This window comes from Suncus etruscus, chromosome 15 (assembly GCF_024139225.1).
Source record: "Suncus etruscus isolate mSunEtr1 chromosome 15, mSunEtr1.pri.cur, whole genome shotgun sequence".
NCBI lineage: Eukaryota > Metazoa > Chordata > Mammalia > Eulipotyphla > Soricidae > Suncus > Suncus etruscus.
In genome coordinates this window covers 77235236-77262401 of record NC_064862.1, presented here as the reverse complement: position 1 = coordinate 77262401, position 27166 = coordinate 77235236, and the positions used below count along the sequence as shown (strand labels likewise).

Below are 27166 nucleotides of genomic sequence, written 5' to 3'. Positions count from 1 at the left end.
GAAAGCTGGAAGCTCCAGGAGGAGTCAATTCCACATCCCAAAACATGAACCGATAGAGAGAAGTGTGGCAAGTGGGACTCCCTGGTGGGAGTGAAAGAATCTTCCAAAACTCAGCACACCCACACCCACACCACAGCACTATACTTGTCAACAAGTATCCTGATGAAACCTGTTTAAGGGTCAAAGAGATAGTAATAATACAGCAGGCAGGGAGTCAGCCTTGTCAGCGGCCCACCAGGGTTGGATCCCTGGCACCCCCCATTTGGTCCCCTGAGCCCTACCAGGAGTAAATCCAGGGTGGCTCAAAAACAAAACAAAAAATATTTACAAACATTCAAGGCAATTTAATTTGTCTGAGAAAAAGCGAAAAGATCTAAAAAATGGGTCACTGGAGAAACAAAGAAGCAAAATTGGTGAAGCTGATACAGCAGCAAATCCCAGCACACAGTTCAGGCCCTGAGACCACAGAGAGGATCACTGCTGGAAAGCCACCGGAGTCAGATTACACAGCCAAACCCACCTACTTACTGACAGTGTATCCAAGAGTAGCAAATGGGAGCTACGCAGGAGATGAGACTAATTTCCAAACTTCAAAAGATGATAAACACCCAACTTTGCGGTTTGTTTTGTGTTTGGGGCAACATCTAGCAGGGCTCAGGGCTTACTCCTAGCTCTGTACTCAGTCACATCTAGAGGACTCAAGGGACCATATTGGGTGCTAAGGATCAAACCCAGGTCAACTTTACCAGCTGTCTTATCATTCTAGTCCCAAAATATTTGCTTTTTTGTTTTGTTTTGTTGTTTTGGGGCCACACCAGGTGACGCTCTGGTTATTCCTGGCTATGTGCTCAGAAATCGCTCCTGGCTTGGGAGACCATATGAGACACCAGGATTTGAACCACCGTCCATCCTGGATCGGGTACATGCAAGGCAAATGCCCTACCACTGTGCTATTACTGCGGCCCCAAAATATTTTTAAGTGTAACAGTTTTGTAAGTGTCAAGTGTCAGAACCAAATTGTATATTTTATTTATTTTTGTTTGTTTGTTTGGGTCACACCGGCAGCACTCAGGGGTTACTCCCGGCTCTATGCTAAGAAATCGTTCCTGCCAGGTTCGGGGGGACCATATGGGATGCCGGGATTTGAACCATTATCCTGCATGCAAGGCAAACACTTTACCTCCATGCTATCTCTCCAGCCCCCTATTTATTTTTAATTTGTTTTGTTTTGGGGCCACACCTAGCACTGCTCAGGTGTTTCTCCTGGCTCTGTGCTCAGAAATCACTCATGGTGGGGTCAGAGCTAATAGAACAGTGGTAGGATGTTTGCCTTATACAGGGCTGACCAGGGATGGACCCGGGTTTGATCACTGGCATCCCATGTGGTCCCCTAAGCCTGCCAGGAACTTTTTTTTTTTCTTCTGATTTTTGGGTCACACCTGGTGACTCTCAGGGATTACTCCTGGCTCTGTGCTCAGAAATTGCTCCTGGCAAGCATGGGGGGAGCATATGGGATGCTGGAATTCAAACCATTGTCTGTCCTGGATTGGCTTCATGCAAGGCAAATGCCCTATCTGTGCTATCTCTCCTGCCCCAAGGAGCTATTTCTGAGCACAGAGCCAGGAGTAACCACTGAGCACTGCCGGCTGTGGCCCCAAAACAAAACATAACAAAAAAAAAAAAAAAAGAAAGAAAGAAATAACTCATGGTGGGCTTGGGGGACCATATGGGATGAAGCAGATTAAACCCAGGTCACCTGCTGTGCTATGGCTTGACCCTATTTTAAATATGTAGAATTTAATGGTATATCAAATTAACCCGAATCAAGTTTGGAAAACAGAAACTACTGTATAAACTAAGCCCCTAATTCTAAATAATGGAGCATCTGATTTTTTGTTTGTTTGTTTGTTTGTTTTGTTCTTGTGCACCCCTAATAGTAATTAGTTATTACACCTGGCTTTGCACTCAGGGATCAACCAGTGGGACTCGGAGGACCATGCATGTTGTAGATGAACCAAGACTAGCCACAGGCAAGCAAGCGTGCCACCCCCTTGCATCTTCTCCCCACTGGTTCTGAGTTTATTCACACCCTCCTCTCATTAAGCATAAAAGTGATAAGGAAGCTGCCTATTGGGAATGAACTGAGCACTTTGGAGGAGAAAGAGAGGGAATGAGGGAAAGAGGGGAGGGGAGGGAAGAAGGGAGAAAGCAGGAGAGGGAGGAAGAGGGAGAGAGGGATGGGGGGAAAGAGAGAGAGAGAGAGAGATATCAGAATAAGGTCTACTCTGTATTGCTGCTCTAGCCCCTTAGTCATAAAATTCTTCTGTGTGCTGTCTGAAATCTAGACCCTCGAAGTCCTACTCCCTGTCTCCAAATGGATAAACAAGCTTTGTAGTGTTCCTGAAGTTCTTCACTCTCTTCTCAAAGGGAAGGGAAGGGAAAGGAGAGGAAAGTGGGTCAGTGGCCCAGACTGGAGTCCCACAGACACAGTACTTACAGGTCTTGGAGTGTTCGTGTGAGAGCATGTAGTTGGCGAGGGGTGGCGTGTAAGTCAAACACTGCAAGGCTGCGTTGGCAAAGCAGGTGTTGCCCAGATTCTGGAGCCCAGCTCCGACTCTATGGGTCTGCTGCCACTTGAGACAAATCTTCTCAGATGGGAAAAGGACTTTCTGTGGAGGAGCAATGCCATCACCTAGGACTAGAGAAAAAAGAATGGAAAAGGGAAAGTTGACATATTTCTGAGGGTAACCATACACATCAAACCTAAAATTATCAAAATCCTAAAATTATTCCTGGAGTGCTATGCTATCGTTCCAGTCCTGTAATCATAGTTGTAAATCACAGAACCAGCAACACTTTAAGCATGAGATCCAAACTACAACAACAAAACTTGAAAATATGCCTGGTAAGGGACTGAAGCCATAGCATAGTGGGTAGGACATTTGCCTTGCATGCTGCTGACCTGGGTTCAATCCCCAGCATCCCTTATTGTACCGAGCCTGCCAGGAAGAAAAAGAAAATATGCCTGTTTAGGGGCCAGAACAATAGCACAGTGGGGAGGGAGTTTGTCTTGTACAAGGTCGACCAGGTTCAATTCCCTGAGTACTGCTGGGTATAATTCTTTTTTTTGTTTTTGTTTTTGTTTTTGGGCCACACCTGGAGGTACTCAGGAGTTACTCCTGGCTCTGCACTCAGAAGTCACTCCTTGCAAGCTCGGGGGACCATATGGGATGCCGGAGATTCAAACTGGGGTCCGTCCTGTGTTGGCTGCGTGCAATGCAAACGCCTTACCGCTGTGTTAATGTTCCGGCCCCAAGACTACTTTTTCTAAAGTTTTCCTATTTAAGAGATATTGGAAAAAAAAAAAAAGAGAGAGAGAGAGAGAGAGATATTGAGTATTGGGGTCGGAGAGATAGCATGGAGGTAAGGCGTTTGCTTTGCATGCAGAAGGTCATTGGTTCAGGTCCCAGCATCCCATATGGTCCCCCGAGCTTGCCAGGAGCGATTTCTGAGCGCTGCTGTGAAATCCCCCCCCCCCAAAAAAAGAGAGATATTGAATATTGAATATGTGAAGGTGGGCTTCAGTATTGGTGGGAAATGAAGTGCCAACCCAGAAAGGGAATATGAGTTTGTCAAGAGTAGTGCCCACAGGCAGCAGTGGGCACCTTGAGTCGGGCACTGCCAGAGGCGCTGCAGACATGTGAGCAGAGCTGGGCTGTGCAGGCAGCTGCTAGGAAGGCACATATCCTTACTAGGTCAACATACCATTTGTGGGTGCTGGAACCCAAACCAAGCACACGGTATACCACAGCATCACACTTCCTAAAGCTGTATAGCCTTACAGAGGTCAAATTAGCGGTTCGAATCCCGGTGTCCCATATGGTCCCCTGTGCCTGTCAGGAGCTATTTCTGAGCAGACAGCCAGGAGTAACCCCTGAGCACCGCCGGTGTGGCCCAAAAATAAAAACAAAAAAAAGCATCAAAACAGCAAACATGGGCCCGGAGAGATAGCACAGCGGCGTTTGCCTTGCAAGCAGCCGATTCAGGACCAAAGGTGGTTGGTTCGAATCCCGGTGTCCCATATGGTCCCCCGTGCCTGCCAGGAGCTATTTCTGAGCAGACAGCCAGGAGTAACCCCTGAGCACCGCCGGGTGTGGCCCAAAAACCAAAAAAAAAAAAAAAAAACAAAAAACAAAACAGCAAACATACCCCAAAACCAGGCTGGAGAGATGGTCGAGCAAGAAGGGCAATTACCTTGCACACGGCCAACCCAGCTCTGATCCCTAGCCCCACATGACTCCCCGAGCACCCTGTGATCCCTGACCAGAGTAAGCCCTGGACATGAGCAGGTGTGGCCACCCAAACCAAAGAAAACCCAAAGAGCATTTGTTGGGCCAGAGAGATAGTACAGTGGTTAAGGCACTTGCTTTATATGAGGCAAACCTTTGGTCTGATCTCTAGGACCATACGGTTGGTTCCTCAAGAACAATTAGAACAAACACACCTCCACACCCCAAGAAACCACTATCTAGGGGCCAGAGAGATAGCATGGAGGTAAAGCGTTTACCTTGCAGGCAGAAGGTCAGTGGTTCAAATACTAGGGCTGGAGCAATAGCACAGCGGTAGGGCAACTGCCTTGCATGATGCTGACCTAGGACAGACCCGGGTTTGATCCCTGGCATCCCATATGGTCCCCTAAGCCTGCCAAGAGCAATTTCTGAGTACAGAGTCAGGAGTAATAGGAGAAAAGGAGGGAGGGAGGGAGGGAGAAAAGGAAGAAGAGAGGAAGGGAGGAAGGGAGGAAGGAAGGAAGGAAGGAAGGGAGGAAGGGAGGAAGAAAGGAAGGAAGGGAGGAAGGAAGGGAGGAAGGAAGGAAGGGAGGGAGGGAGGGAAGAAGGAAGGAAGGAAGGAAGGAAGGAAGGAAGGAAGGAAGGAAGGAAGGAAGGAAGGAAGGAAGGAAGGAAGGAAGGAAGGAAGGACTATCAGAAGGCAACCACATGGCTAGTGTAGGCTTGGAGGTTTGGAGAGGTTTTATTCTGGTGGTGCTCAGGGAGTATATGTAATCAGCCTGGTGTAAGACAAGTGCCCTCCTGGCTGTCCTATTGCTTTGGCCCCTAAGAACATGCTTTGTATGTGGGAAGCCCAGGTTATATCCAAGTACAGCCCTGGGAGCATACTCTAAGTACTGCCAGGTATTGCTCAAACCCCTCCCCCCATCCAATCTCTGCAGATGTGGTGGCACCTGCACTTTGTGGCCTTTAGCACTGAATTGCCTGGCCCCATGAGAACTGCTAGGAAGGTCCCCTAAAAATCTTGGGTTTTTTTTTTTAATAGTGTCAGTGATGGAACCCAAGACCCTATATATGTAAAGTACCTGCTCTCCAATGAGAGCCCAAAAAGTGATCACTTGGTAAAAAACCAACCTCTGCTTGGGAATATGACTTAAAGATGAATCAATGTGATGCCTGCAGAGTTCAATTTTTACCAAGGTAAAGTTTATCCTTCCAAAAATCAGGTAACAGGGCAAGAACAATAGTACAGCAAGGCAAGTATAGTACACATGCCTTCCACACAGCTAGCCCAGATTTGGTCCCCTGCATCCTATGTGATCTCCCAAGTCTGCCAGGAGTGATCCTGAGTAGAGAGCAAGGAGTAAACCTTGAACATCACTGGGTGTGGCCCCAAAACAAAACAAACAAAAATATCATAAAACAGAGTGAAGAAATAGTACAGCACAGGGCATTTGCTTTGCATGAAACTCACCTGCTTCTGGCTTTGGTATCCAAAGCACACCATGAGTGATTCCTGAGAGAAGAGCCAGGAGTAACCACTGAGCACCATCAGGTGTGGGCCCTCTCACCCAAATCCCCATCCCCACAAAAAAAAAAAAAAAAATTGGGGGCCGGAGAGATAGCATGGAGGTTGGGCATTTGCCTTATATCCAGAAGGACAACGGTTTGAATCCCGGTATCCCATGTGGTCCCCCTTGCCTGCCAGGGGCAATTTCTGAGCACAGAGTCAGGAGCAACCCAAGCGCTGCCAGGTGTGACCCAAAAACCAAAAACAAAACAAAAAAAAATTTAAATTAGGGGCTGGGCGGTGGCGCAAGAGGTAAGGTGCCTGCCTTGCCTGCTCTAGCCTTGGACGGACCACAGTTTGATCCCCCGGCGTCCCATATGGTCCCCCAAGCCAGGAGCAACTTCTGAGCGCATAGCCAGGAGTAACCCCTGAGCGTTACCGGTGTGGCCCAAAAACCAAAAAAAAAAAAAAATTTAAATTAAAAAGAAAAAAAAATCAAGGGGGGCTGGAGAGATAGCATGGAGGTAATGTGTTTGCCTTGTATGCAGAAGGACAGTGGTTCATATCCCAGCATCCCATATGGTCCCCCGAGCCTGCCAGGAGCAATTTTGGGTGTAGAGCCAGGAGTAACCCTTGAGTGTTGCTGGGGGGACCCAAAAGCCAAAAACCAAAAAAAAAATTCAAGGGGCTGGAGTGATAGCACAGCAGTAGGGTGTTTGCCTGGCATGTGACTGACCTAGGACTAACTTGGATTCGATCCCCAGCATCCCATATGATCCCTGGGGCCTGCCAGGACCAATTTCTGAGTTCAGAGCCAGAAATAACCCCTGAGCACTGCCGGGTCTGGACCTCCTCAAAAAAAAAAAAAAAAATCAAGAATGAGGTGCCAGAGCAATATACAACAGGAAGGGTACTTCCTCTTCAACACAATCATCTTCAGAACAGTCATTCCACATAGTCCTCAAGCTACACCAGGAATGATACTTGGGTGCAAAACCAGAAGAAACTGATGACCACCCCCCAAAAACAATACCAATAATAAAAATCAGGAAACATATGGCCAGAGCAATAATACAGAAAGTAAGGCGCTCACCTTACACATGACTGACCTGGGTTCCATCCCTGGAACCTTATACGGTCACCAGAGCCCCATCAAGAGTGATGGGTCTCAAAAGACAGCTCCAAGAGTAAGCCCTGAGCACTGCTGGGTATGAGTCGAAAACAAACAAAAGAAAAATCAGAAAATAGAACCAGGGATATAGCTGAGTAAAATCCTCTTGCCTGGGGCCGGAGAGATAGCATAGCGGTGTTTGCCTTGCAAGCAGCCAATCCAGGACCTAAGGTGGTTGGTTTGAATCCCGGTGTCCCATAGGGTCCCCCGTGCCTGCCAGGAACTATTTCTGAGCAGACAGCCAGGAGTAATCCCTGAGCACCGCCGGGTGTGGCCCAAAAACAAAACAAAACAACAACAACAACAAAAAAATCCTCTTGTTTTACATATGTGAGGTCCTGGGTTTAGTCCCTGAAACCACGATTGGGAGGGAGGGTCAGGAAATCCAGGAAACTATAAATATCACAGTAACTGAACTATAGCACTGTTGTGGCAGAAAGCCTGAAGGAAAACAGGAGGCCCATCAAACACTGCTGACAGCAGCTGCACAGGTATGACCAGCGCTGAGGAGGAGCCTCGAGAAACTGTACTCACACAGGAGTTCCTGAAAGCCATTCTGTCTTTTATAAAGAAATAAATACACTGGGATAGAGCAATAAATAGTACAGCAGGTTGAGCATTTGCCTTGTATGTGGCTGACCTGGGTTTGAACCCTGGCATCCCAAAGGGCTCCAAGCCCACTGAGTGCAGGGCTGGAAGAAACCCCTGGGCACTGCCAGGTGTGGCCCAAAGCCAAACATATATACATATATACATACATACATACATACATACATACATACATACATACATACATACATACATACATACATAAAGTCTCCCGTACCTTGCTCCTTCTGCGGTGATGGCTTGGATTTCTCAGGTACAGATGAATTGGAATAAACTACAGCACCAGGTACTGGTCCTAGAGCTAGCGTGTGGTTGGAGACTTCATTGAGGGAAGACACAGCAGCCCAGCTGGCAGAGCCCGCATCCATGTCTCCAGGTGAGACGGCCTCAGAGCTGCCAGGCTGGTTCTGATAGGCTGAGGGCTCTGAAGATTCAGAAGCTTTGTCAACTATGGTCATTGTTCAACTCTGCAAAAGAGGAAAAAAGCACATGTTTGTTTCAGAAGAGAGTCAGATTTACAGTATTATTCTGTCTGGTAGCTTGTATTTTCATGAAATCACTCAAATATAAAACCAATAGTGTGTTTGTTTGTTTGTCTTTGGGCCACAATCGGTGATGCTCAGGGGTTACTCCCGGCTATGTGCTCAGAAATCACTCCTGGCTTGGGGAACTATATGGGAAGCCAGGGGATCGAACCGCGAGGTCCATCCTAGGTCAGCCACATGCAAGGCAAATGCCCTACCGCTGGGCCACTGCTCCGCCCCTTCATTAAATTTTTTTTGAGGAGGTCCCACACCTGGTGATGTTCAGGGGCTGCTCTTGGCTCTTCACTCAGGAATCATTCCTGGTGGGCTAGTAGGACCATATGGGCACTGGGGATCAAATCTGAATAGGCCACATACAAGGCAAATGCCCTCCTGGCTGTGCTATCACTCCGAGCCCAATTTTGTCATCATGTTTATTATAAAACTTTTAATAAGGTATTTGATATGAACTTATCATTCTATGTCATACCCCCTCACATATTTTAATTTTTACTCTATCCCTCAATGTACAATATTTCCCCTCTAGTTCTAAGCAATTCAAATGGTAAAGCACACAGATTTTCAAGTAACACATAATTCCTTAGAGAAAACTAACTTCACAGAGAACCTTGCTTTTATTCTGAGTGTAAAGTGCAAGACAACACTCAATTTTCTTCCTATATATGAAATGCACCCTAACGTGCATTTCTCTGAATGGGCACATTTCCATGATCTGAACCATTTATCCCATAAAGCCATGAAGTCGTTATTGATCTACTCAGTGCTTGCTGTCCCAGGATCTATGAAGTGCTCACTGTCGCCACTGCAGTTGGCCAAGGAGTGAATGGCACCTCTAGTCCTAGTCAGAGAACACTCAGGAAGGTTTTCAATACTTGCTCCGTGAGTGAGGCTGCAGTGGGGAGAGTGACTGCCTTACACATGGCAAGACCCAGGTTCAATCACTGATGATCCATGTAGTTCCAGAGTCAGGAATAATTCTTGAGCACCATCAGGTCTGGCCCCAAAACAAAAACTTTTCCAGTGACTTGCACCCAACATTCCTCCACAGGGGCATGCACTACTCACTACCCCGAACACTTCTAGCCCCCCTGATCTGACACCTGACACCAGCACTGCAAACCCTTCCTGAGCACCATTCAGGAGGCCAGAGCACTAAATAAGGAGTATCCCAAGCAGAACCAGATGTGTTCCCAAAGTCAGTCTCTCCCTCTCTCACACCATTCATGTATCCTAACATCCTTTCCTAGACAAGCCCTCCTTCCTCCTAGTCCCCTGTCTCCAGGGCAATCCTTAGCTTTTCCACTTGTTGCTTTGCACCAAGTTCTCACTTTGACCCTCTCCCCAAGCAGAGGAAACATTCCTTACAGGCTGCAACCAAAAAAAAAACGGGTGAATTCTGGAGAGAGAAAGTAACTACAGTGTTTACTTTTAGGACAAGTTCATATACAGTCACTCATTTATTTAATCCTTAAAAATCAATTAGGGGCCAGAGAGATAACACAGCGATCGGGCATTCACTTTGCACACGGACGGACGACCCAGGACAGACTTGGGTAGCGCCGCCGGGTGTGACAAGACAAGACAGGACAGGACAGGACAGGACAGGACAGGAAAGGAAAGGAAAGGAAAGGAAAGGAAGAAATTAGGAATAGCCTTTAAGTTGTTGCATTACACCTTAAACATCTGACTTAGTAAAAAAAAAAAAAAAAGCAGTCAGACACCCAATGCTCACAGTTAAGTTTTTTATGTTTTAGTATTTAGGAAACACCCAGCTATGCTCACGTGCTCTGTGCTCAGGGATCACTCCTGATGATGCTCAGGGAACCAAAAAGGATACGAGGGATCAAATCTGGCTTGACTACATGCAAGGCAAGCACCCTACCTGCTGTACTATCTTCTCTGGCTCCCTCACAGTAAGATTTGTTTTTATTTAGTTTGGAGTCATGTCCAGTGGCTGAGTTCAGGAATCACCCCTGAAGAACTTGGGGTTCCTTCTGGGATACAAGGTTTAAACCCAGGAAGCTGCGTACAAAGCAAGTGCCCTAACTGCTGTACTATTGACCCAACCCCACAGTAAGATTTTTAAAAGCTAATTTTTTGCTGTTGATTTTATTTAACTAGCATGGTTATCACTTCCTAGAAAGAACAATCGTGAACTTTTGGTGGCACTCAGGTTCAAACACAAAAGACATTAACAGACTTTACAAAACTGAACTGCAGTTTTAAGTCTATCTAGGATGCACGTGGCGCTTCATTCAGGAAGAAGCTTCACCCAAATCAAATTTATATTTCCCTCCTCTGGTGGCCAAAGAACACAGCAACCCGCTGGCAGAGGCGAGGACAGAAACCCACCAAAAGAGAGGAAAATAAGCAGCTGTTAATCCCCTTCAGGTTAACATGAAATCACAAAAACCTGATTTCCCCAAAATAAACACTCCTTCAAGACAATCATTAACAAATGACCCAATAAAACAACTTAGCTGGTTCCAGTTACTTGGGGGGAGGAGCAGGGGAGAGGATCCTAAGTGAAACAAAAATTAACTTTGTCATCAGCAACGGTATACAATGTTAAAACTAAACCAAAACCATCCGTTCAACACACCGTGTTGTGCTTTGTTTTATTTTGTATCCGACACGCGTCAGGTCGCTCACAGGCTGTGCTACATCCCTACCAGCAGCTGAGGAAGTTTCACCCTAAAACCCTGGGGGATCTAACTGCATCTGCAAGAAATGCTTAGCCTGGGGTCAATGTTCCCAGAGCCTTCTCTTCTCTCTTCTAGCTCTCTCACAAGCATCAAGACCCGCGCTGTTGCTAATCTCCGGGCTTTAACTAACTACTCCCACGTACATTAAAACGCCTTTTTGATATGCAAAAAGTCACAAAAGCACCAAAGTTTAAAAAGATAAAAGAAACCCCAGAAGGGAAACCAAGGTTGGCTGCAGTGTGGAGGAATGAGAAGAACTGAGTCGGCAAATGAGTTTCCTTGGCTTCAAGTCTGATCTTTCATTCATAGAGGCTGAACATGCTTAATCCCTGATACGCTGGCTTCTTCCCTCACCCGCCCCCCCCCCCCGGACGCAATGCTGAACTGTTGGACCACACTATTCTCTTTCCTATTTAGAAGAAAATCGTTATTTACACGCGGCGGCACGCCACATACCTTGAGGTTAAAAAAAAAAATAGCAAAACAAGTTTTAAAAATAGTGTTAACACTCTTTCTTCTTTATAAACAATGTAATAATCCACGTTCTGGGAGCATCTCCTCTTGAAGAGAAACAAAAAAGAAAAAGAAAGAAAGAAACCTTGAAAAAGAGACCACCTTAAGAAAAATAAATAAATGAATGAAAAATAAATAAAGACACCCCTTGAGTTTCCCTGATTTTTTTTTAGGGTTAGAGAAAACCAAAACCAACAGAACAACCCGAGGGGAGAGGGGGGGGGAGACTGAGACGTCCAGTGACAAGGAACAGAAAGTGAAACTGACCCCCCCAAAATAAAAAAATAAAAAAATAAAAGAAACAATTCAGCGAAACTTGATTATTCGGCTCCTCCTGGGAGCTTTGAATGAACGAACGACGGGGTACAGAAAGAAGCGCGCCGACCCGGCTTCAGAACTTAACAACTCTCGGCCCCCAAACCCAGAGTCCGGCGCGACGCCCCCCCCTTCCCTCAATCCCCCCAAAAATAAGTAAAAATATAAGAGATCGGATGGGAGGGGAGGAGGACGAAATGGCAAACGTCTCCGGACCCCTCGAGCCCCGCGCACTCTCGGAGTGAGTGAGTGAGTGAGTGGGCCGGCTAAGAAAAGGGGCGTTCCGGGACACCCCCAACCCACCCAATCCAACCAACCCAAGGCGGCTAGCTTGGGTTCTATGTATTTATAAGTTATAAGTATTTACTTTTTCAATCGCCAACGTGTTTCCCCCCCCCCTCCGCGCCCTAAACAAGCCAGCCGGGAGGCAAGGCGAGGCAGGCAGGCAGGCCTCCCCGGGCATAAAAGGGCCATTCAATGCAACACGAGTCACCACCGCGCCCGCATTGCATTCATTTAGCGCGGGGTGAAAGTCCCAGATTGGAAAGAGGAAAAAATAATAAATCAAATAAAAAATAAAAAACTTCGCTCGCGTGCCCGATCCCGGGGTACCGGCCTCCTCCTCCGCCTCCTTCTCCTTCTCCTCCTCCTCCCGGGGAAGAGACGCCCCCCGACACGCCGCGCACCCCAACCTCCCGCAGGTACCGAGCGAGGGCTTGGGTGCCTCCTCCAGCCCCACCGGGGGGGACGGGGGACTCGGGTACGGATGGGGCCAGCGAGTTAGGTAGGGTCGATCGTCCGGACGGACGGACGGACGGACGAACGAAGAAGCCCCGGTTAGCCGGCCGGGCCAGCGGCCGGGCTGCAGCTGGGGCCCGCGCGGGCGCATCGGAGAGCGCGTCCGGGCTGGAGGGGGGCCGTGGGGGGCTCCGGGGAAAGCTCCGAGGGTTCCGGGGTGCTCGGGGGCAGCCCCAGGGCGGCGGGAGCGGCGGGCCGGGCACGCCGGGGCACCGCGATCGCCGCCCGGCACACGCCCACCCCGCGCCGGCCCGGCTCAGTTAGGCCCGGCGCGACCCCGGCCGGAGGCGGGCCGCGATGCCAAGGGGCAACCGGGGCCCGGCGGGGGCGGGCGGGCGGGCGGCGGGAGGCCGGTGTCCATGGCAACCCGGGGGTCCGGCCTCCCCGATCGCTCGCCCGCTCGCGCGCCCGCCCGTCCCCGTCCCCGCCCGGCGGCCCGGCCCGGCCCGGCCCAGCCCAGCCCGGCCCGGCCCGGCCGACCCGCGTTGGCGGCGCCAAGAGCCCGGGCGAGCGGCCCCCGAAGGCGACTGCGGAAGGGGCGGCGGGCGAGGGGCCGAGGCGGGCCGGGCCGGGCCGGGCCGGGCTGGGCTGGGCTGGGCTCGGCGCGGGCCCCACGCCACGCCACGCCGGGCGGCGACGAGCGCGAAGGCGGCGGGCGCTGTACCTGAGCCGGCCCGGCGCTCGCTCCATCCCCGTCGGCCGCCGCCGCCGCCGCCGCCGCCGCACACAGCCCAGCCGCCCGGCGGGGGACAATGACGTGCCTCCATCCGGGCACCGCCGCCGCCGCCGCCGCCGCCGCTGCCGCCGCCGCCTCCGGGTCAGCGCCGCGCCCGCAGCGCCCCTCCGGGCCGCCAGGGGGCGCGCCAGGGCCGCTCCGGCTCGCCCGCACGCGCTGCCGCCGCCCACAGGCCGGCGTTCCGACTCAAGCGCGGCGCGCGGCTAACGGGCCGGGCCCGCGCGGGAGGGGCCGCCGCCGCCGCCGCCGACGCCGCCGACGCCGACGAGGCGCCTCGGGCGCCGCCTGGCGCGCGCGTCACTCGAGCGCCGACCGGCGGCGCAGGCCGCCCGCTGATTGGTCGCAGCCGCACGGGCCCTCGGGAGCTGGGCCCGCCCTCTCCGCGGACGGTGGCCGGGAAGGCTCGCAGCCGCTCCGCGTGTTTCAACGCACGCCGCCCACCTCCTTGGGGAGTAGGGGGAGGGATGCGGGGAATTCCCCATCAGGCTTAGCGCCGCCGCCGCTGCTGCTGCTGTTGCTGCTGGGCCTCGGCGCCACCGCGTCCGGGAATTCCCACCCAGACGTCGGTGACAGTCTCCAGGGCTGCGTGCGGAGTGGCTCCCCCGTAAGACGATTCGCTTTCGGATCGCCTCCCTCCTTCCACCGCGAGATGGAAGACGGGAAGAAGGGGTGATCCTTGGCGGCGCCTCCACCTTCTCTGCTCTCAGGGGTTACTCCTGGCTCTGCGCTCAGAAATTGCTCCTGGCAGGCTTCGGGGGGACCCAATGGGGTGCCGGGATTCGAACCACCGTTGGTCCTGGGTTGGCCGCTTGCAAGGCAAACGCCCTACCGCTGTGCTATCTCTCTCCGACCCATTTCTACTGACCCTCTTCTGCTCTCCCACTCCCGGTGGATCTGCATTCTGCTCGGGATATGTATGAGCTTTCAGAGATATGCTGGCTTCATCATGATAAAAAAAAAATGCTATGTTATGTCACTTATGTCCAGGAAGCGGGGGAGCCCACAGAAAAGTCTATAATTTGACCTGGATGTAAGGACACCCCCCCCACCATTTTCCTTGACAGTTTTATGTGTCTCAGGAGCCCTACACTCACCCCCATTCTACTTATCCTAATAGAAATACTACTTGTGGGCCAGAGAGATAGCATGTAGGTATGGCATTTGTCTTGCATGCAGAAGGTTGGTGTGGTGGTTCGAATTCTGGCATCCCATAAGGTCTCCCCTGAGCCTGCCAGGAGCGATTTCTGAGCATAGAGTCAGGAGTAACCCCTTAGCGCTGCCGGTGTGACTCAAAAACCAAAAAAGAAAGAAATCCTACATGTGGAGCTGAAGAATAGTACAGTGGGAGGGCTTTTGCCTTGCACTCTGCAGACCCAGGTTTAATCCCAGGCATTCCGTGTTGTCTACCCTGAGTGCAGAGCCAGGAGTAGTCCCCTGAGCACTGCCAGGTGTGGCCCACAACCAGAATAAAAGAACGTTTACTTGTGCCACCTCTGCCAGGAAGTCTTGCATTTTCTCTTTGTTTATTTGTTGTTTGTTTTATTGTGGTCCGCCGGTGGTGCTCAGGGGTTACTCCTGGCTCTTTGCTCAGGAATAGCTCCTGGCAGGCTCGGGGTATCATATAAGATGCTGGGGATCAAACCTGGGTCTGTCTTGGGTCGGCCACGGGCAAAACAAATACCCTACCGCTGTGCTACTTCAGCCCCATCCTTGCAGTTTCCTATTAAATCTTATTACAACCCTCCCACTTATTGCAGCCACCTTTTTTTATTTATTTATTTTTTTTTTTTTGGTTTTTGGGCCACACCCAGCGGTGCTCAGGGGTTACTCCTGGCTGTCTGCTCAGAAATAGCTCCTGGCAGGCACGGGGGACCATATGGGACACCGGGATTCGAACCAACCACCTTTGGTCCTGGATCGGCTACTTGCAAGGCAAACGCTGCTGTGCTATCTCTCCGGGCCCTGCAGCCACCTTTTATGAGAAGCCTTATTCCACTGTCATTATGGAAAGAAATCACTGGCATGATGTATATCAGTTGTTGCATTTGCTCCAGAACCCCCAAAAGTCTGAAGAAATAAAGGTCGGAAAAGGGATCCTGAACCATAACCCAGGTTGACTTTCAGGATGGTGAGGACTCTCTTCCAGGGAGCAGAGATAACTGTTTCACCCTGGACCCTTTCTCACGCCACTCAGAATCCACCAGAATAAAGCCCCTGCAGGGATGCACTTGGGAAAGTGCATGTCCTTCCAGAGCCTCCTGAATAATAGAGCACTGCAGAACCTTCTCTGGGAGGTCACACAGAAAATCTGGCCTCTCCTTTAATGTTCTGGGGACTGGAAGGAAAGTACAGTGGGGAGGGTGCTTGTTTGCACACAGCCCAGCTGGGTTGGAGCTTCAGCATTTCATATGGTCACTGCCAGTAATTTCCTGAGTGCAGAGTCAAGAGTAAACCTTGAGCACCACCAGGTGTGGCCCCCAAACTAATTCAGTTCTGTTGACCAATGTCCCTATATTCACTCTTTTCTTTTTTTCTTTTTTTTGGGGGGCCACATCTGGTGACACTCAGGGATTACTCCCGGCTATGTGCTCAGAAATCGCTCCTGCCATAGGGGAACCATAAGGGATGCCAGGGTATAGAACCATGGTCCTTCCTAGGCTAGGGATTGCAAGGCGTCAGACGCCTTACCTCTAGCGCCACCAGTCCGGCCCCTTTTCTTTTCTTTTTCTTTTTTTTTTTGGGGGGGGGGGTCACATCCACCGGTATTCAGGGCTTACTCCTGGCTCTTCGTTCAGAAATCACTCCGGGCAGGCTTAGGGGATCATATGGGATGCCGGGGATCAAACCAAGGTCCGTCCCAGGTCTGCCAAGTGCAATGCAAATGCCTACCACTGTGCTATTGCTCTAGCTCATGTAGTCATCCTTTTCTATTGGGGAGGAGCTACAAGTGGTGTTCAGGGTCTACTTGGTGCTTAGGGATCATCCCAGGCTGTGCTCTGGGTCCATTGTAGTATCAGGAATCAAATCCAGATCTCTGCATCCTAAGAAGGTGCTTTACCCCTGGAGCCGTCTCTCTGCCCCCACCTTTAGTCTCTTGGGTAGAAAAAGGAACTACAAAGAATAAAAACTTGGCCAGGGGGACCATATGAGATGGCAGGGTATCAAAAGGGGGGGGAGTAACCCCTGAGCATTACCAGGTGTGCCCCCCCAAAAAAAGAAAACATAAGTTGTCCTGGGGAGGTAGCCCAGGGGCAAATTGCTTATGAGACCCAAGTTGGATCCCCAGCACCAAACGAAACCCCACCTATTCCTTGGACTCTTATGCCCTAACAATTCAGCAAGTTGACTGCATTCAGACAATTGGGGTTTAGGTTGAGATGAGAAGTAAATGAGGGGCCAGAGTGAGAGCACAGTGGGCAAGGTACAGTGCCTGTTCCTTTTACCGGCCAGAGTCAGCCCTGGAGTTAGCTGGAGAAGTCAGCCACTAAGAGCAGTGTTTTTTTTTTTGGGGGGGGGCACACCCAGCAGCGCTCGGGGGTTACTCCTGGCTCTATGCTCAGAAATCACTCCTGGCAGGCATGGGGGACCATATGGGACACCGGGACTCGAGCCACGGTTGGTCCTGGGTCTGCTTGCAAGGCAAACACCCTACTGCTGTGCTACCTCTCTGGCTCCTAGGAGCAGTTTTTGAGCACACAGCAAGGAGTAACCCCTAAGGCCCCCCAAAAAAACAAAAATTGCCCCACATTACGACAACAAGCCCATTACCTATGTTAAGAAGAAGCAATAGCCTGGGGGCCGGAGAGATAGCATAGAGGTAAGGCGTTTGCCTTTCATGCAGGAGGTCATCGGTTCGAATCCCGCCCCATATGGTCCCCTGTGCCTGCCAGGAGCAATTTCTGAGCCTGGAGCCAGGAATAACCCCTGAACACTGCCGGGTGTGACCAAAAAAAAAAAAAAAAGAAGAAGAAGCAATAGCCTAACAGAGCACTATGCTCAGATCCTGATCACCACAAAGTGTGGTCCCCAAAGGAAACAAAAAATACTACAGAGGGATCAGAGCGATAACACAGCGAATAGGGTGTTTGCCTCGCATGCAGCTGACCTAGGTTTGATCCCCAACATCCCATGTGGTCCCCCAACCCTGCCAGGAGTGATTTCTGAGTGCAGAGCCAAGAGTAATACCAGAGCACCACTGGATGTGGCCCAAAACCCCAAAACAAACTAACAAATGTCCTGAGAGGTGACTTGTAACACAGAAGGAAAAAAGCAAATAATAAGAGCAAATAATAACTGTCCAAGCTGAAAATCATAACCTGATTGCATATAAGTGACACGGGCTTGCTGGTTGAGGAGCCTGGCTCAGTAATGAATAGACACCATGTGTCCCCAAATTAGATTCAAGCTGTGCTAAAATTGAGTCCAAAGGATTTCTTTCATGCACGTAATAAATTACTTGTAGGGTAAATATATAATACATTTTAATTAAGTTACAAGAGTAATGTGATGAATCTCAAGAGAAGCTCTCCCTAGAATGTAGTAAAAAAAATGTTTGAAACACTCTGTAGGCAACAAACAGCATTAAATGGTGAGGGTGGCTGTGCTTATGGCCTTCTGCCTTCCTCTCCTGAAAGAATTCTCTGGGGGATAATCATTCATTGGATGCTCAGGCAACTTTTCTAAAGGAGTGTTGTTGTTCTGAGGGGTGACTCTGAAGTTATAAAGTATCCACTTCATAGTAGCTAATGGCATAAGCCATGAGCAGACTGTCTTGCACCCCCCCCAAAAAAAAGAGAGGTTGGCACCTTCACCACCCCAATACCAAGAATAGGGGCCGGGAAGGTGGCGCTAGAGGTAAGGTGTCTACCTTGCAAGCGCTAGGACGGACCGCGGTTCGATCCCCCGGCGTCCCATATGGTCCCCCCAAGACAGGGGCGATTTCTGAGCGCATAACCAGGAGTAACCCCTGAGCGTCAAATGGGTGTGGCCAAAAAAAAAAAAAAAAAAACCAAGAATAGAATCTTATACTTAAAGCAAAGGCCCATATTGAGGAAGTTGAGCCTTAGTGAAGTCCTCAGGCTGCAGACAGAACTCAAAGGACTGAGCAGATCCTTTGCATGCTGGAGACCTCAAATCCATCTCCAGTACTGCAAGACAGTTTTCCTATGTGGTCCCCGTGAGTGGTGTTAATCCAAGAATTTCTGACTGTTAATCCAACGGGACCATGGGGCCAGAGAGATAGCACAGCAGTAGGGTGTTTGCCTTGCATGTAGCTGATCCAGATGGACGATGGTTCGAATCCCGGCATCTTATATAGCCCCCCATACCTGCCAAGAGTGATTTCTTAGTGCTGCCAGATGTGATTTAAAAAAAAAAAAAACCCAAACCAAGAACAGGACCTTTATCCAAAGGGCAGTTGGCACCTATTCACACAGTGGATGGAGACATGTCCATGCTGCTGAGGCTAACCAAGTTGTCTGCTGACTCAGGCACAGGTAGGTTGTCCTAAGCCAGTGTCACAGCAAGTAAGGTGATATGTGGGCTGGGCAGGGCAATGAACTGGGCAAAAGGAACTTTATATTTTTTTTTCTTTTTCATTTTTTTTTTCATTTTTTTGGAAGGGGAGTCACACCTGGCAGCACTCAGGGCTCTGGCTCTGCGCTTAGAAATCTCCTCTGGTAGGCTCAGGGGACCATATGGGATGCCGGGAATCGAACCAGAGTCTGTCCTGAGTTGGTTGCATGCAAGGCAAATACCCTACTGTGCTATCTATCCAGCCCCTTTATTTTGGGGGGGGGGGCACCTGGCAGTGTTCCAAGGTTATTCCTGTCTCTGTACTAAGAAATCACTCCTGGCAGGATCAGGGGACCGTATGGGATGCCAGGGGTCAACCCAGTTTGGTTGTGTGCAAGGCAAAAGCCCACCTGCTATGCTATCGCTCCAAGGCCTCTTTTGTTTTGTGTTTTGGGTCACATCTGTTGCTGATCAGGAACTATTTGTAATGCTCCAGGACCTCATAGTATCCAGGATCCCACCTGAATCTCCCACATGCAAGGCATCTCCTACCCCTAACCCAATCATGTTTATGTTGAACTGTAGTTGGTGATTTGTTTATTTGTTTTGGGGCCATACCTAATGATGTTCAGAACTTACTCCTGACTCTGCATTCAGGGATCTCTTTGGTGGTATACAGGGAACTATATAGGGTGCCAAGGATCAACCTGGACTGAGGGCCGGAGAGATAGCATGAAAGTAGGGTGTTTGCCTTGCATGCAGAAGGGTAGTGGTTAGAATCTCGGCATCCCATATGGTCTCCTGAGCCTTCCAGGAGCGATTTCTGAGCATAGAGCCAGGAGTAACCCCTGAGAGCAGCCATGTATGACCCAAAAACCAAAAACAAACAAACAAACAAACAAACAAAAACCCTAGACTGGCTGCATGCAAGTCGATCATAATTCCAGCTGTCTAGCCCCACAATCCAACCTTAAAGGTCCCCAATTCCAGTGATAATAAAAAATAACTCCAACTCCTGTTTGTAGACCAAGTCTTGCCCCCTACCTTAATTCAGGGCAGTTCATAAATCAGATATTTTCTCTGGCCCAAATCTGCCATGCCTAGGCTACCCTCTTGCCCCTTAACCTGCCTTTCCTGGGACCTGGGAAAGGAAAATCAAGGTTTTAGCTCCCACCAGTTTTCTGCCTCCTGAAGCAAATCTAATGCTTCCCCCTGAGCCCCACACAGCTCATAGGGACTCCTCTTCCTTTCTGCTGTGACTGCCCAGAGAGAGGAAGCAAAGGCCCAACTCACCCTGGTCAGTTTTTTTTGTTGTTGTTTTCTTTTTGGTTTTTGGGTCACACCCGGCAGTGCTCAGGGGTTACTCCTGGCTCTACGCTCAGAAATTGCTCCTGGCAGGCTTGAATGACCATATGGGATGCTGGGATTTGAACCACCGTCCTGCATGGAAGGCAAATGCTATACCTCCATGCTATCTCGCCGGCCCCCACCCTGGTCAGTTTTTTTTTTTTTTTTTTTGGTTTTTTTTTTTTTTTTTGGTTTTTGGGCCACACCTGGTAAGGCTCAGGGGTTACTCCTGGCTATGCGCTCAGAAGTTGCTCCTGGCTTGGGGGACCTTATGGGACGCCGGGGGATCGAACCGTGGTCCGTCCAAGGCTAGCACAGGCAAGGCAGGCACCTTACCTCTTGTGACACCGCCCGGCCCCCCTGGTCAGTTTTTAAGATACCACACAACACATCTCCTGAGAAAATCTTTCCATTGAGGGAGATTCTGATGGTGGTGAGGACACACTTGGCTTCTGGGGTGAGTAGACAAGGAAAAACCTAACTCCTCCAAGCATGGGAGAGAAAGTTCAAACAAATAACAGGTGTGAGTCTTATCAGCAGGCTTGGAAGCAAGTACTGAGAATATTCCTTCCCCCAAACAGGAAATCCATCACTTTTTTGATTTGTTTTGTTTTGGGGCCACACCCAGTGTTCAGGGCTTACTCTTTTCTCTATGCTCAGAAATCAGTCCTGTCTGAGCTCAGGGAACCATACAGGGTGCTGGGGATTGTACCTGGGTTGGCTACTTGCAGAGGGCCTACACTCCACACGCAGTTTCAAGCTCCCTCCCGTGGTCCAGTGCTCCCTTCCCTACACCCTTAGTTCTACTATCATATTCCAGGGTTGTTTGCATTAGGGATTTTTTAAATCTTTCTCTTCTGTTTTTGTTTGTTTGTTTTTGGGTCACACCTGGCAGCACTCAGGGATTACTCCTGGCTCTGTGCTCAGAAATCGCTCCAGGCAGGCTCTGGAGGTCTTATGGGATGCCAGGTCTGTCCCAGGTCAGCTGTATGCAAGGCCCTACCGCTGTGCTATCTCCCCAGCCCCATCTTTTCTGTTTATTTTTGGTTTGTTTGTTTGTTTGTTTGTGGGACATACCCAGCAGTGTTCAGGGCACTCCTGGTGAGCTCAAGGAACCACCAATTAGGATACAGTATTTTGAACCTAGGTCAGCTGTATACAAGGCAAGGACCTTATCTGCTGTGCTATTGCTCTAACTCTTCAAGTTCCCTTCTTTATTTTTTCTTCTTTTTTGGGGGAAGGGCCACACCCAGTGACACTCAGGGGTTACTCCTGGCTATGCACTCAAAAATCGCTCCTGGTGGGGCCGGAGAGATGGCATGGAGGTAGGGCGTTTGCCTTTCATGCAGAAGAACGGTGGTTCGATTTCTGGTGTTCCATATGATCCCCCGAACCTTCGAGGAGCAATTTCTGAGCATAGAACCAGGAGTAACCCCTGAGCCTTGAGCACTGCTGGGTGTGACCCCAAATAAAATTGCTCCTGGTTTGGGGAATCATATGAGATGCCAGGAGATCAAACCATGGTCCGTCCTAGGTTAACGCATGCAAGGCAGAAGCCCTACCACTTGTGCCCCTGATCTGGCCCCTCCATTCTTTATTTCTTTATACTCCATACATTAGAAAATCATCCTGGTATTTTTTTTAACATTTTTGAGGGGAGCTGGAAAGGTTTGGGCCACACCTATTCTCAGGAGTTACTCCTGGCACTGCACTCAGAAATTATTCCTGGCAGGCTTGGAGGACCATATGGAATGCTGAGGATCAAACCTGGGTCGGCTACATTCAAGTTAAATGTCTTTCGGTCTCCAATAATTAGCTTCTGCTAATCAAGACCAATAGGCACCAAACTATCTATATAGACTTAATGCCAGCCTCCATTGGTTCCTGCATAGAAATTTAAGAAATGGTTATCTGGGGCTTTCAGGCAGACTTGCTTTAGGGTGTTGGTATCAACTGGACCCTTTCCATAAATGGCATTTCCAAAGGCATCTACTACACTATTAACCAAGGGTTCCTCACCAACAGGTATATCCACAATGGCTCCAGTCTTCTTCACAATATCCCCCGCCTTAATCAGCTTATCATTTCCAAATAAATCAGCACCAACGTTTTCAGGCTCCAAGTTAAGCCTGAAGAAAACACCATTTCTTCTGCTTAAACATTCCTCGGCCTATGTACACAATGCAATTATCCAGTCTCCTCAAGGTCAACAGAAGTATCAGATCCCAGAATCTACTCTTCAGGGATGGATGACATCTCAGCAGTACCAGTGTTCTGAAGATGTGTGTGAGAGGCATGGAGGTTTTTTGCAACAACAAAGGAGGATCTCAAAGCATTTTTGGAGACCAGCCTGGCACACTGAGGGAAGGAGCAAACCATAACCGTGGTACTGTGCACAGACAGCATCTTCGCAGCTTTTCTTGGGGGATTCTCCACAGCTGTAGCCTCTGCACTGACTGGGCAAAATAATGGTTTTGTTTTAGCTTTACTTGATTTATCTTGGCTAGCCCATAGACAGCATACATAAATGAAAAGAAATGAACCAGCACCAGAGTAGTGATACGGTGGGGAGGGCACTGGCCTTTATGTGGCCAACTTTGATCTGATCTCTGGCATCCCATATGGTCACCTGAACGATCCAGGAGTGATCCCTGAGCACACAGCCAGGAGTTACTCCTGAGCACAACTGGGTGTACCTCCAAACAATCAAAACTCTCAGCAGAGCAAACCCTTATTTATTTAATTTTTTGGAGTAGCACTCAGGGGTTATTCCTGGCTCTGCACTCAGAAATTGCTCTGGCAGGCTTGGGGGACCATATGGGATGCCAGGAATCAAACCAGGGTCCATCCAGGGCTGGCCATGTGCAAGGCAAACGTCCTACTGCTGTGATATCACTCTAGTCATAAATGTTTAGTGTTGCAAGCAAGTCAGCAGTTTTATTTCCTTGAGCCATCGGTCCTGGAAGACCTGAGTGGGCTCGAATATGCATGATGAAGATGGGCTCAGTTCGTTTTTGAAGAAGCTGCTGTAATCGTTTAAGTAAGTTCTGTATGATCGGGCTATTAGCATTAAGGGAAGAAGTGGCTATCACATGACATAAATTTACCACATACAAAGAATCAGAAACTATATTCATGGCTTCAGATACATTTTCTTTTTTTTTTGGGAGGGGGGCCACACCCAGCAATGCTCAGGGGTTACTCCTGGCTGTCTGCTCAGAAATAGCTCCTGGCAGGCAGGGGGGACCATATGGGACACCGGGATTCGAACCAACCACCTTTGGTCCTGGATCGGCTGCTTGCAAGGCAAACGCCACTGTGCTATCTCTCCGGGCCCTCAGATACATTTTCTAATAGGTAAATTAACGTTGCTAATTCAACTTTCTGTGCAGATTTACATTTGGTATCTATGGTCATATTAATACACCCATTCCAAAGGTCCTGACTGTTGCATCAAGGCCCCTGTGGGGGTTTATATAGTAGGGAAGATTAACAGAAATACCTTTTCTCCTGGAATGAATCTTAAAAGAAATGATTTCTGTAATCTGCTCAAGAAGATGTCCAATTCATTTTTGGCAGCTGTTGTTAAGTTTCTTGGGCTATCTAAAGCAGGGTCACCCTCCAACGTTTTAAACAGATTAGATAACTCTGCATTCGGGATTCCTAGTGCAGGGCAGAGCCAATTTACGTCACCTAAAAGTCTCTGAAAATCATTAAGCGTTCTGAGGTTTTCTTTTTTGATAGAAATTTTTTGTGGATGTATAGACATCTGGTCCAAAATAAAACCCAAATATTGATACGGTGGCATTATCTGTATTTTTTCTAAAGCTATTTTCAGTCCTGATGTTTGTAAACAGTCAGTAACATAAGAGTAAAAGTCCTGTAAATCTGTTTCATTGTTCATTGTGAGCAAGATATCATCTGTATAATGAAATATCATGGCTTGAGGAAATTTTTCACGAGCAGGGCTCAAAACCTTATTTACAAAAAACTGACACAAGGTTGGGGAATTCAGCATGCCTTGGGAAAGAACAGTCCATTGGAAACGTCTGCAGGGATGGGTATTATTGAGAGAAGGAACTGAGAATGCAAAACGTTTTTTGTTTTTTATCTGGGTGGATAGGAATATGGTAGAAGCAGTCTTTCAGATCAATTATAATTAGTGGCCATTCCTTTGGAATAACTACAGGTGATGGTAAACCAGTCTGCAATTTGCCCATAGGTATCATGGATAAATTTACAGCTTTAAGATCCATCAAAAGTCTCCATTTACCGGATTTCTTTTTTATAGTGAATATTGGTGAATTCCATTGAGAAAAAGATGGTTCAATATGTCCTAAACTTAGCTGTTCCTCCACTAATTCTGTCAGCACCTTTAATTTATCAGTTTTAAGGGGCCACTGACCTGTCCAAATTGGTTCGTCAGATTTCCATTTTATTTTTATTGGTGCTGGTTTTTTTATGGTAGTGGCCCCTACTAAAATTTTTGGGTTTTTAAACCAAAAGAAGGTTTGGGCTCTTCTGGAGCTAATGGAATGTGGAATTCTGCTTTCCACTTTTTGTGTAGGTCACGGCCCCACAGGGATGGTGAAAATGGCCCACGTGAGGTCTGATTATTGCTTTTTGATTTTCTGGGCCATAAAATATCATAGTCCTCGTACTCAACAGACAGGAGCTCAGGCCTCCTATTCCTTCTAGCAAATATGGGATTTCCTGAAGAGACCAATTTTCTGGCCATTCTTTATCAGAAATTACAGTAACCTGAGCACCCGTATCTATCATTCCATCAAAGGGTTGCCCTTCCAAGTGAAGTTTGATCATTGGGTGTTCATCTTTACATTTAGTAACCAGAGCCATGATTGGGTTTTGAGCAGCACCCAGATCTGTGCTTCCAAAACCTCCAATTCTAATCATATCTGAAGTCCCAAATTTGACATAAGGCACTATTACTATCTGGGCAATTGCTTCTCCTTTTTTAAAGGTCCATGTAACTGGTACAGTAATAACTACAATGATTTCTCCCATAGAATCTGAGTCAATGACACCAGTGATTACTGATATACCCTTTATGTTGAGGGAACTTCTGCCAAGAATCAAACCCATAGTATCTGGGGGTGGTGGGCCGACAATGCCAGTTTCTAACATGTAAGGGCATGCTCCTGGGTAAATTGTAATGTCCTCTGGGCATAATATGTCTAATCCGGCACTCCCTGATGTGGAGTGAATTAATTCCCTTATCGTGATGAATTTTCTTGGGCAGGGCTTGGAAGGATTATTGTCTGTGAACTTTGCCCCTGATTTGGAAGGGCCTGGGGGGAGGCCCTGTGGGCGTTTCCCTGCATCTTGTATGTGTGTTCTTGAGGAGCTGAATTTATAAGGAGACGGCAATTTCTTTTGATATGTCCCTGTTTTCCACAATGGTAGCAGGCGATTTGCCTCCTGGGGACTGTGTTGAAACCTCTACTTAGGTTATTATTGTTGTGTATGTAAATATTTTAGGGGATTTGAGCCCTGCTCGTGAAAAATTTCCTCAAGCCATGATATTTCATTATACAGATGATATCTTGCTCACAATGAACAATGAAACAGATTTACAAGACTTATACTCTTTTTTTTTGTGTGTGTGGTTTTTGGGTCACACCCGGCAGTGCTCAGGGGTTATTTCTGGTTCCAGGCTCAGAAATTGCTCCTGGCAGGCACAGGGGACCATATGGGAAGCCGGGATTCGAACCGATGACCTCCTGCATGAAAGGCAAACGCCTTACCTCCATGCTATCTCTCCGGCCCCAAGACTTATACTCTTATGTTACTGACTGTTTACTGTTTAAAACGTTGGAGGGTGACCCTGCTTTAGATAGCCTGAGAAATTTAACAACAGCTGCCAAAAATGAATTGGACATCTTCTTGAGCAGATTACAAAAATCGTTTCTCTCAAGATTCATCCCAGGAGAAAAGGTATTACTGTTAATCTTCCCTACTATAGAAACCCCCACAGGGGCCTTGATGCAACAGTCAGGACCTTTGAATGGGTGTATATACATAACAAAAAACCTCACTCAGTTGTCCCCTACTTGCAACTGCTTTCAGAGATTATTATCAAGGCAAGACTCAGATCTATATCTTTACTAGGTTTTGACCCAGATATAATAGTTTTGCCAGTACCAAAAAAGGAAATTGAGTCAATATTGCCAATTAATGAATCTCTACAAAGGGCCCTCTCAGATTTCACAGGAGAAATATCCTCCCATTATCCAGCAGGAAAAATTTGGGACTTTTTAAAGAAAACTCAGTTTGTTATTTCTTCAATTGTTCGGGATTCCCCTATTCCCAATGCCAAGGTTTTTTACATTGATGGATCCCAAAATGGAAAAGGAGGAATAACCGGAGACAACATTAATATAACCATAGATACCAAATATAAATCTGCACAGAAAGTTGAATTAGCAATGTTAATTTACCTATTAGAAAATGTATCTGAAGCCATGAATATAGTCTCTGATTCTTTGTATGTGGTAAATTTTTTTTTTTTTTTGGTTTTTTTGGGCCACACCCGGCGGTGCTCAGGGGTGACTCCTGGCTGTCTGCTCAGAAATAGCTCCTGGCAGGCTCAGGGGACCATATGGGACACCGGGATTCGAACCAACCACCTTTGGTCCTGGATCGGCTGCTTGCAAGGCAAACGCCGCTGTGCTATCTCTCCGGGCCCGTATGTGGTAAATTTATGTCATGTGATAGCCACTGCTTCCCTTAATGCTAATAACCCGATCATACAGAACTTACTTAAATGATTACAGCAGCTTCTTCAAAAACGAACTGAGCCCATCTTCATCACGCATATTAGAGCCCACTCAGGTCTTCCAGGACCTATGGCTCAAGGAAATAAAACTGCTGACTTGCTAGCAATGCCTATATTTAAATCACCTGTAGAAGAACATTCAGCCCTACACACAAATGCTCGCCGTTTACATGTGAATTACCAAATTCCATGGAGGCAAGCTAGAGAAATTGTAGAAAACTGCAACATATGTGCACCGTTAACAAAAAAGACTCACATAGCAGGAGCAAACCCAAGAGGCTTACAGTCTAACGAACTTTGGCAAATGGACATAACTCA

At 48.4% G+C, this 27166-nt stretch overlaps 1 protein-coding gene across 1 annotated transcript in view; it reads right to left on the bottom strand.

Moving 5' to 3' along the window:
• USP42 (ubiquitin specific peptidase 42) overlaps positions 1-27166 on the bottom strand; it is a 204892-nt gene that overhangs the window by 26918 nt on the left and 150808 nt on the right. The window contains exons 2-5 of the mRNA XM_049788571.1: positions 13120-13173; positions 7797-8046; positions 5764-5805; positions 2498-2698 (exon numbers count right to left, since the gene is read on the bottom strand). Coding sequence (XP_049644528.1) covers positions 2498-2698; positions 5764-5805; positions 7797-8037 — 484 coding nt within the window. The 5' untranslated portion in view covers positions 8038-8046; positions 13120-13173. The remainder of the gene's footprint in view (positions 1-2497; positions 2699-5763; positions 5806-7796; positions 8047-13119; positions 13174-27166) is intronic.